This window comes from Mytilus californianus, unplaced genomic scaffold (genome assembly GCF_021869535.1).
Source record: "Mytilus californianus isolate M0D057914Y unplaced genomic scaffold, xbMytCali1.0.p SCAF_5, whole genome shotgun sequence".
NCBI classification, from domain to species: Eukaryota; Metazoa; Mollusca; class Bivalvia; order Mytilida; family Mytilidae; genus Mytilus; species Mytilus californianus.
The window spans coordinates 14,419,851-14,432,028 of record NW_026262701.1 but is presented as its reverse complement, the minus strand read 5'-3'; the positions used below and the strand labels follow the sequence as shown (position 1 = coordinate 14,432,028).

General features: G+C 31.0%; 1 protein-coding gene across 1 annotated transcript; it reads right to left on the bottom strand.

Moving 5' to 3' along the window:
- Nucleotides 1-313: 313 nt before the first annotated feature.
- Nucleotides 314-6,485, bottom strand: LOC127702282 (uncharacterized). Its single transcript, XM_052206416.1, has 6 exons — nt 6,431-6,485; nt 4,113-4,191; nt 3,586-3,723; nt 2,497-2,619; nt 1,374-1,491; nt 314-1,083 (listed from the first exon to the last, which is right to left on the bottom strand). The coding sequence occupies exons 2-6, from the start codon at nt 4,159-4,161 to the stop codon at nt 861-863; spliced, it is 651 nt and encodes a 216-aa protein (XP_052062376.1). The 5' UTR covers nt 4,162-4,191; nt 6,431-6,485; the 3' UTR covers nt 314-860.
- Between the last annotated feature and the right edge of the window lie 5,693 nt (nt 6,486-12,178).

The window sequence follows — 12,178 nt, the reverse complement described above, 5'->3', positions numbered from 1 at the left end:
CTTTCTTCCTCATATGCTGCTTCGACATATTTTTTTTTTTGTACAAGCACACCCCTGTTAATGAAGTTTGTATATTGTGAACTTATACGACCGTTACATATTAACTGATATATGTATACACCATACAATGGAGCACAATATACGTTATTTTGGTAAAATGTGAATTTAACATTTAGAAAATTAGATTATAGTGTGAAGTTGTCTATCTGTGCTAATATCGAGGAAAAGATCAAGATATGAAACAGACCTTTTACTTTGGGAAATAACCTTAATCTCAAGTCCAATAAGTTATACTATACCCAAAAACAACATAAAAAAATATCAGCTCATTTATTTCATAATGATTCTAGTTATATAAAAACAAATAGTTATTTCTTATAAAGTTAAACAGCTGTCTTGTTAAAAGGAATTCTTACTTAAGTTAGTTAGAGACAACATGAATATTTTTATTTAAAAGTCTGTTTACAAAAAAAATTAAAGAAAAATTATATCGTAAATTATTTGCTCTAGTTTACTCGTGTCAATTGGTTGCCTTTCTACGACTTTTATTTTCTTTTCATTTATATGATTCACATCCTCCGTTTAATCTGCGCAGAAGTCAATGCTTAGAAATTGGACAAATTGTTAACAGCAAATTTCTTGAAAACTTTTGTAAAATTTTTTTTTTTCAAAGATTAACCTTCAATGCATTGGTTATATTTTGGGGGTGCGTCTGTCCTTTCTACAAACAAAAACAAAACCAAAATTCAAAACAAGAATGACAAGTGTTTTAAATGCACTGAACATAATAAAAATATTAAAAAAGGGTATTATAAAAGATATAAGTATATAATATTTTATACTGTATAAAGAGTTACATATCAGTGATAATAACAGTAGTAGAGCCTGTTGTTTCTTCCTCCATCATTCAGTGGGTGACTTCCACTGACGCTGTTTTTGTTATTTTTGTCCTCGTCATCTGATTTGACGATCTCCTCTCTAACAACCATCCCCTGTACCTGTTGGCATGGTGATTTGAAGCGTAATAAATAGAACGGTTTACTTCTTGGAAGAATAACCTCAGTTCTGTATGATTCGTCAGATCTGTAAATAATGTAAACAATGGAATAAGTCAGGATAACCATATTACATTTTAGAGATTTCAGAATTGAAACAATACACAAGTCAAAACTCTCTCTCTCTCTCTCTCTCTCTCTCTCTCTCTCTCTCTCTCTCTCTCTCGATCAATGTGGGGGCTAGAATATTAAGTGTGCGCTAATTGGGGTATGCGTATTTCTATGTGAATTGTCCGTCCTGGATATATCTTTTTATCGGCATGTGTAGCGTTAAACGTTTACTCTTAGGTGCTTTAATTTATATTCAAAATGTAATACCTGCAACAGTAGTTTATGAGAGTGTTTCTCCCATAGATTCCACTTGGAAGTACACCCCCGAATCCATTTTTATTTCTACTATCTTCATCATCCCAATGAATACTTCCCATCTTGAAGCCTAAAATAGTAATTACATCAACAGCAACATAAAGTCTTATAACTATGTTAATAATGATCATAACTTGACATTAAAGGTCCATTTACTATATATCGCATGGCTTTTTTTGCATCACAGGAGACCACTTGTTTAAGAAGTTACTTTATTTATGGTATTCCCTTTATTGAAAATCAAATTATATAGATGTTTCGGAGATTCAAATAATAAAGAATCACAATAACAGAAATTCCAAAACAATCATATATAAACTTTGGTGAAAGATAATTTGATAATTATGATATACAAGGTATAATTCAAAGACGTATGAAACAAATTTCTTGTAATTCTAATGTTATCGAAATATTTGAACTAATGCATGCATATATACTGAACTAAGTCCTGTAGGCCCGTTTTTTTAAATATGTATTATGAATCAAATAATATTTCATTCCTTGATTGTTGAACGCAAGCTAATTAACATTCGAGTTTGTTGCCGAAGTGAACTGGATCGTGACATCAACACAGAGCATATGAAGCACGTGACAAATAAGTGAATTGATAGAGTCATGATATTTTTTTATATTTTCCATGCGTTCCAATTTGTTAAATAAACTTCTGCTAACATTTGTTAAATAATTTGTTGTATCAAATTTGTTCTTTAAGAATCAGTTATTACTATTTACGTTCCAGTGCGTGTTTTTTTCCCTCAAGCTTGCGCTGTGCGCCAGCCAAAGTTATTACGAGAGGTCTCGTAGTTAAGGTCACAGCATATAGACAATTTTCGGTGAATTAGTGTATGGGAAGACAATAATTCAATAGCAGTACATTTATGAAAAAATTTTGATAATAAAAGGATTTTCTTTTACAAGAGAGTTCACGTACGTTTGTTTTATAGTATATATATCATATTAAACTTCTCTTTCAAATTTGAAGTTTGATATAGCTTTAGATGTTGCCCGTTAAAATGCATATGTTTATACATATCTATTTTTACTCAGTATGCTCACGGTAAATATATACATATACCTGGTGGACAGGATATTCCTTGTCTTAGAATACAGTAGTTTCCTCTTGGCCAATGTTGAGTTCCAGATATAGCATGTTCGTCTTTGGTGCAATAATGAAAAACCATATTTCGTCCAAAGGATCCTTTTGTTTGGGAAAACAAGTTTTATTTATTAGTTGTAATAGGCTTTGCACTAGCTTTCAGTAACTACGTGTAATATTATTTCGGTGCTGTTAGTCTTGTATGTTTTATGATTTAAGTTCATTTGTATGTTTTGGAGTTTAGTGTGACATCCATTTTCATTGAACTAGTACACATTTTTGTTGAAGGGCAAGCTGAAGCCCGTCTCCGGGTGCGGGATTTTCTCACTGTGTTAAAGACCAATTGGTGGCCTTGGGCTGTTTTCTGCTCTTTGGTCGGGTTGGTGTCTCTTTGACACATTCCCTATTTCAATTCTCAATTTTATTTGTGTCTATTGCTTTAATGTTTTTATGATTGTTGTTTTTAGCCTCGTACCAATCCTTAGAGTTAAACCAATTTCAACTGATTTTGACAGTTTGTTCTTATGTTGTGCTGTAACACCATTGTTCCAGGTTAGGGGTAGGGTTGAGCGCTCAAAAAAATGTTTAACCACGCTTAATTATTTATGTGGATGTCACAGGTCAGGAACATGTAGTTCAGTGGTTGTCGTTTGTTCACGTCTATCATATTTGTGTTTCGTAAATTGTTTTGTTGTAAACTAGCCCGTTTTTCAATTAAATTGTTTCACATTCATGTCGAGGCTTCTGATGGCCGAGTATACCGCATGAGCTTTTCATTGTTGAAGGCCGTACGGTTGCCTATAATTGATTACATCCACTTCATTTAAACTTTTGTAGAGAGTTGTCTCATTGGCAATCATCGCATATATTCTCATTTTTATACTGTTGATTAAAACATTTATTTTGTTGAATAAATTAAATATGTCGACATGTTGCAGTTATGGACTACTTTTAAAGCTGTAGTTAGGTGTATACCGATTGCATTTTATTTTATTGTAATTTGTTTTTATACTGAAACACTGTTTTTAATTTAAGTTCATATTCATAATAAGATGTTATAGCTATTACCAAAGAAATGATGTCCATATGTAATGAAGTTAGCATTTCTACTGTCTTCGTTATCTTGTTTACGCCATCCTTCCTTCCAACCAGCCGGGCATCCTGCTTTTGGTTTGACTAGTGTATAGGTACCTTTTGGCCATTGTACTAAATGATTAACAAAATTAAGTTAGTATTTGGTACCTTATTGATATCCTCTAATATTGATTAAAAAAATTAACGTTTTTTTTAACTAAATCATATTATTCAATTCAACAAGATTCCTTTACAAAAAATCGAATTTGAAAAGGCATTTAAATTCTATAAAACTATGGTGTTCAGTGTTTGTACGAGTTTCAAACTTTCTTTGTGCATCTTTTATTATATTTTACATTTTCTATAAACATATATAGCACATTAATAGATAAAACCTTTTATGTTCATTTTGCACAAGCATTTGACTTAATTTTAGGACAAACATTGTTGTTTAGGTACAATAGAAAAATATTTTAACTAATTTCCATAAATTAGGTTTTGGTATATTTTAATATAGTTACCAGCGTATGTAGATGAAACGATGAAGATCAACGTCAAGATGGACAGCATCTTTTAGCAATGAATACTTGTGTCGAGGAGCTGTATTGATTAAAAACAAGCTAACTATTACTACTACAACTATCGAGATTCCTTTTAGCAATTAAAAACGTTTTGGCATCAGCAAACATTCTGTATGTGCCAGTTCCCATTCAGGAGCATGTAATTCGTTTGTTGATGTTTATCGTATTTTTTTTACGTTTATTGTTTTGTACATGAATCAGGCCGTTGGATTTTTGTTTTCGTTTGAATTGTTTTACATCTGTCATTTGTGGGGCCTCATATACCCTGTTATGCGGTATCGGTTTTGCTCATTTTGAAGGTCATACTGTGACCTATAGTTGTTTTTTTCTATGTTATTTGGTCTCTGTTGGAGAGTTGTCTCTTGGCAATCATGCCACTTCTTCTTATTTTTTTATATTAACATAAATACGCTAGGTAAACGTGCAAAACATACAATGTAATTCATAAATTGCTTGCTTGATTATACGTCTTCTATTGATGATACAACATAAAATCAAGCCAATGGAATTGTCGTTATTTCCATCTTATTTGCTTGATTGTTTTAATTGCAAGATATGGCTCATACCAGAACCACATAATTGTAAAACTCGTTGTTCACATTAAGACAACATGGTCTCTTTAAATTATCAAGACTGTTATAAATAAATATATGTCCATGCATTTACCTGATTAAACACTTATCCGACTCCACATGATCATTGTGAACAGTGAATATGCTATATAAATGACGCGAGAACGTGTTTCTACCTCAAGGTAACAGGTACGTAAATGGATGATCTCGCGGGATTTTGTGAATTTTGAATAAAACTACAGCATGAGGAACTGCACGTGAACATCGAAAAAATTATATTTATAATTTTTATACTTTGTGAGATAAAACAAATAGAATATTCGGAAAATAGTGATACAAATGTATATATAAAGGCAATAGTAGTATACCGCTGTTCAATAGTCATAAATCGATTTTACTGAAACAAATCCGGGTCACAAACCAAATCTGAGGGAAACACATCAACTAACGGAAACAAAACGGAACAACAGAAACACTGAACTGCTACAAAAACAAACGCCAACATACATGAAAACGGACTATGTGATAACAATTGCCATATTCCTGACCTGGTACAGGAAATTTTAAGACAAAATGGTGGGTTGAACCTGGTTTTATGGCTAGCCATACCTCCCGCTTATATAGCAATGTTAAAAATACCGCTAAAATGATAACATTACGTGACAGGAACAAAGTACAAATAAATGCAAGAACACACGTTAATATCGTAAAAAAGTTAAGCAATTTTGACTTGATATTAACTTTTCTGATTATCCTGTTATACGAATTTTCTTTACAATTGATATGTTATTGCTACTGACATTTCCATTTTTGATATAAAATTCATAGGGGTCACCGAATTTGTTTTATGAGTATGAACAATTGAATCGTATTTACAGCGTGGAAAAAATCGCTGAAGGGCAAACATAATCGTGACAGCGTGGCAAGAAATGTTAGTTTTCGACGTTTTTAGATATTATAGAGACACTTGAATGATTTATGAAGCAAAAACGAATTCGGTGACCCCTTATAACTTTCATATCAATAAAACTGATTTTTAGTGGCAATAACATATAAATTTTAAAGAAAATTCGTAGAAACGTTTTTGAGAAAAGGCAATTTAGAGTCAAATTTTCAATACTGTTTTCGATATTTACGTGCATCCTTTACGTTTGTAATTCTTTCTGTAGAATATTCAATTTGCTATATATCCGAAAGTATAAAAGTTACTTATATATTTTTTCGATATTGATATGCAGTTATACAAATTCAAATTGCTTGAAAAATTTCATAAAAATCTGTGAAATTACCCATCATTGTACCTGCTACTTTGGTTAATAACAACCGAATACGGTTTTTTATTTTCCTTCGTCATTATTTTCATTATTTACAATTTAAGAAATTGTATGAGTAGTAATAGATATATGAAGATGTACAATGAATTAATTCGTGAAAAAGATGATAAAATTCACGTCAAAGAAACAATTGATACCATGAAGTTCTACTAATCTAAATTTTATCCATGTTTATTTGAAATTTTTTTTTTTTTTAAAGTTTTACTCTATAAATATGCGAAAAGAGTCCCATTGTAGATGTAAGCACTATAATATCATATGATCCTGTAATTATTACGTCGACTATTTCCATGAAAATAAATTCATTGTGTATGAAGAATGATATAGAAAAAAAAAGAAAGGTACGTCTTACTTGCAAACAGGTATCAATCTGCCGACTGATATGTCGTTATAATATCTGAAATATATGTTTGATTTCTTTATCCAATAGAATTCAAGTATCACTTTGACTTCCTGCTGTTTACATGAATTAAACAATTTGTTTACCAACTTCATATTATTATTTAATCAGTGTGTCAGCACCGTATAAAAAAAATTAAAAAAAAGATCAAGGATCAACTTTATTTTAATAACACAAAATCGCTTATCTTTATAGCTAGAGGCAAGACAACAATTTCTATCTGTTTTCCTGCAATTATTCTAGAATTAGTTCTGCATGTTGTAAATCATAATGTCTACATATACTGTTGCTTTAAGATAATATGTTGTACAACTAACATTAATTGAGTGAAGGACAGCATGATTTCATATCAGCAGGTTATGCCTTTTGAGCTTGCTTTCGATATTTGTGAACATTCTACTTGTCTATTTGTTCTCTAATTTATCTTTATTAAGGTAAAGTATTTTCTGTTCTGATTTCTATTGTGTTTTCTTTTACGGAAATGTATTGGTCAAATGATGACGATTAACAGGTGAGGAATAAGATCCTTCTTATTTGGTTTATGTTTTTGTTATGTAATGATTTGAGTTTTGGCAGCTAATAATTGATAGTTTTATTTTTCATTTATTCACCACTACATAGCTTTACAACAGAGCAGTTAAGATTTCTTTTATTTATTTGTGCCGTTAGGTAGTTATATATAGTAGCGATATTGAAAATTATGCTACATTTTTATATAACAAATAGCATGTACATGTACTACTTTCAAACATTATCCTAAAAATTGACGATACCAAAAACTCCATTGTAATTAAAAAGCTATGTTATTTGATCTGAAATCAAATAAAAATATTTAGTATCTAAGGCTCTGTTTTTATTAGGCTTTGTTTACGTTTGGTGTTAAAGATACGGTGTTTACCGTTTTTTTATAATGTATTAAACATATTCAAGTCCAATAAGTTAATGTATTTATTAACAATTAGAAGCAGAAGGGTTAACTTTGTTGTTATACGGGAAACATATGTTCATGTGTACTATAAAATTGTTATAATTTTTGCATTACAATAAGTTCCCTTAGTAAAGTAAAGATTTAATAGTTTCTTTTTATGATAGCACGGACTGGTCATTCGCAGTAACAGTTTACATTGAAAATAAGTTTTCATATTTTGACTATTCGAAGCTCAGTCTTAATGCAGTGATGTTTCTTTGTGAAATTTTCGTATTACTTTTTAAATTATTGTAACGCATAACGTTTTTTTTTCTGTAGATCTTAACAGAACATTATAAAAATTTTATTTTATAGATAGATATGAATTCTATTTATTTTATTGTTTCTTTGTAGATATCTTTGTAAGACATGTATGATGCAACGGTTTCAGTCTGTGTTTGCAAAGTGATTTTAAGACAGTTTTGTTTGTTAGATTAAAATAAAACTTTGCTGCACTCGCTTCAGCGAGCAGTTTCCAATAGATATGTGTTTTAGTGTTTGTTCATAAATACTTTATTCTAGGCAACTAATAAGAAAATTAAGCTTGTCTTGTATATTACATGATAATTACAGTGCCAACGTTAACTAAAAGATATTATTTTAAAATAAGTTGAAACAAAATTCATTTCAATAACTTATCATACTGAATAATTTTTTAAATTTTAAAAAGTTCAACATACTAATTATACTTTTGCGATGTATAAAAACATAAACCGACAAATGTTGTCGCTACAACATCATCCATCCGGAGAAATTACGGTAGGCGATACGGATATCCGTTCATTTGAAGATGTAAATGTTTTGATTTATTTGTTGATTTTGTTCACGCATGAGATGAGTGTAATTGACGGGTTTTATCTATCAAAACGTAATTATTCATCTTTTATCAGTAGAATAATCTGGGTCATAGACGACCTTGGTTTATGTTTCCCTGATCCGTCCTTATATCTACTCCCATTGCATCAATAAATGTATAATTGATTTACAGAATCATTACTTTCAATGGGTAACTACACGTGTGCAACCAGTAGAACATGTCTTCTAGCCCTTCTGGGATACATGTGTTCATTTCTTGTTTTATTTTGCATTATATTTCAGTGCTATTGTCAAACTCTGTGTTGTCTTTATCGGTGATAGTCATATTCTCTTTCATCCTGCAAACAAATCCACTTTCATTTCAATTTTTCACAATCAATCAGTTTTAAGGGGTAAGAAACGTTTACTTAGCTAAACACAGGTTTGTATGGTGTTTGTGTTCATCAGCCTTTGGTTTCCCCCGTAGTATTTTGAGAAACTATTTGTCTTTTCGTCGTTTTCTGTTTGGTCATGGTGTTTCCTGTTTTATTCGACTGATGGTTGTTTATGGTTCCCTTAGTATATTTGCCCTTGATATATTTTCTTCTAAATCTATTAATTTTTAATTGATCTGTGTTGAAGAAGAGCTTGCACATTTAAAGGACACCGTCTAATAGCATGACAGCATGATATATTGAACACACACTTGTTTATTAATGAAGACCATAAGATGGTATCTATATGATTTTACTGTGTTGTTTGAAAGTTATCTCAATAGCATCTATCCTATATTTTCACATCGTTTTGATACCTTTTTTGTTTTGCATTTTATTAATTTTAAATTTTTAGTTAGACGTACAAGACATTATACACAGTAAAAATTAAAAGGCATGTATGAAAACGCATTTTGACACACTTTTATAAACTTATCCATACATCTATGCTACCAAAAAAAAACTCGATTCTTTGGTCTGCCAAAGCGCTACATTTTGTATTTATATTAAGAAAAAGTAATATCCTTCTAGATGTTACGTTTACAAGTATTTTTATTCTATTCTCTATTTGGGTTGTATATAATATTATAAAGTTCCAGATGTTATCATGTACGTTTTGATAAATAGTAAATCATGAGACAGTTTTCGTTTCCCTTTCACTTTAATAAATGACATGGTCTTGAATAGCTGTCCATCCACATCCCCTCAATAAGATAATATTATTGTGTCGATCTATGTATCTTTTTAACATAAAGAGATGTTAAATAATAATATCTTTATTTTCAAAAGTTAATTTTTAGCTTTTTATACCAATTAGAACTTTACACAGGATCGTTTTCTATATAGAAAGATAGACAAGAGGTTGGAAATCTTAGAGGAATATTCAAACTCATAAGTCGAGGACACACTGAAAATGTTATGCCATTAAACTAAAAACGACCAAAAGACAAATAACAGTCTATAAAACACAACATAACAAACAAAAAATTGAGGGAATAGCACTAACACCAATAGAATCGAGACCGGTTGCGTCGACGTCGAAAAGGTAAGCATCTGTTTTTCACACATCACCGTCATGCAAATCCACAATTATTTTAAATGTCACAATCGGCAATAGGACACACTCGGTAAAATTACACATCAGACGACTAAACGAGCATCTAAATGAAGACTGCGAAATCATTTTTCTAGTTAATTGATAGATTGCTTGATTGTTGGTTGCTTAACGTCTAGTGGCAAATATTTCATGCATGTTCAGGATTACGCCAGTAACTTGAGATACTGATATATCGTATCGGTCGACCAATTCGTTATGGGAAAACTTATGCAGTGTAAATTTTAGTCTTTCTGCGTCATAACACTATTGGAGTAGTTATTGTGTAAAGGAGCACTTCCTGTTAATAAAGTTCGAATATTGTGGAAAACTTACACGACCGCAACGTATTAAAACTGAGATATGTAAACGCCAGACGATAGAGTTTAAGGTACGTTCCTACTGAGAAATGTGAAGTTGACATTAAGAAAGTTAGGTTATTGTGTGAAGTCGTGGTATTGTTGAGGAAAAGATCATGATATGAAGCAGACATTCTACTGTTGGTAATATCCTTAATCTCAAGTTCACTTGATTATATGAGATATAATCACTCGTTGGAAATTGGTCTGTTGAGTGTCAGAATTTCATCTATCTACATATATAATAGTTAATATATCTTTTTTTAATTGCAATGCTGCTTTTTTCTGTTTGTCTTTAGAACGTTTTGTTGACCTTCTGCTTCATATGAGTACAAAATAAAGTCGACTAGTAGTGGGGCACAACTGGTACAAAATTGAATACCGACTATCTGGGATCTATTGTGGTTCTTCACAGAGTAAGATTTCATTCATGATCTAAAACAAGGAATTTGTTTCTATGATTCCTGTTTTTGTAGAAATAACTATAACGAGATGATGAAGTCAAAATTTCAATTTAGCATGAATAATAGTAGTGTAAAGCGTAGAAAAATCACAGGTTTTGATATAATGAGAATTTTAACTGTACTATTTACATTTGTTCTAATTTATTAAAGAAAAGAACTGTTTAATACAAAACACCCAAAACTTTTCTATAATACGCTTGCAGAAAACTCAAGTACTCAATCTCGGTTTTTCTTCCGAAAAAAAAAACATTTTAAAAAGGAAGACAATTGTAAAATGTTTAAGTATTAATCCCTTTTCAGTTATTTCTACGGAGAAGAATTTTAGATATAAACATTTTATTTGAATCATTTTAATCAGTATAAAAACTATTGAAATCAAGACTAACAACTATCAAGGTTCCTTTGTTTTTGACGGAATCTTTCAATGTTCTATTTTTTTTTAGCAAAAACTTTCTTTGCATTTTGCATTCGAGAGGTAAACAAATATTCAACCCAATTGAATAATAATATTTATCGTTTTAGAAAAGTTAGATTTCATTTACTGTCAGTGTCGGATATATGATGAAAGAAGTTATGTCTTGAACAATTTACGTCTTAAACAACGTAATAAACAAATAGATGGTCTACAGTCCTTTTTTTATGTCAAAACATTGTGGCCTAGGGAAATTCTATTTACTCAATATAAACTCGTACTATGCGAATTTCCATTTTGATTAGTCACATGCTACATGAACTGTAGCACAAAGATGTGTTTCGTCTGTGTGTAACTTTGATAGTAGAAAAAAATATTGAAAATTTAATTGACAATTCTTAATCCCGAATATTATCAGTCGTTATATTTCGCCGATCTCCGACTGATCTATGATTGCTACATTAACGCCTGCATGCTTACATAGTCAGAACGCGACAGAGCCACAAGGATAATAGTTAGGCTGAAAGGTAACCAGAGTTATCTCAAACAGAAGCGGTACAAAATATGTTTCTACGCGACAAAATACTGCATAATCTTGGAAGTGAAAGTAATCCATGATTAGTTCAATCAGGGCAAACAGCTTGCTATTGCTAGTATATGATATATGAATTGAGTTGTCTGTAAGGTGCATGATTCAACTGTCTACGATTCGCTCAAAACTTCAAACGTAATTGATTTCAATTAAAATATACCATACAATATATCAATTTCTTATTATAGTACTTTAAAGACCTAAAATGACATTGTCATGACGCTTATACATGTATGACTGTCCCCTGTGGTAACGTTATCGTTCGCTACCTCTGGACACTTGTTATAAATAAAGGCAACAGTAGTATACCGCTATTCGAAATTCATAAATCGATTGAGAAAAAAACAAAACCGGGATACAAACTAAATCTGAGGTAAACACATCAAATATAAGAGGTAAACAACGACACAACAGAAACACAACAATTAAATGCAACATACACAGAAACGAACTATAATATAACAATTGCCATTTTCCTGACTTGATACAGGACATTTTAAGAAAAAATGGTGGGTTGAACCTGG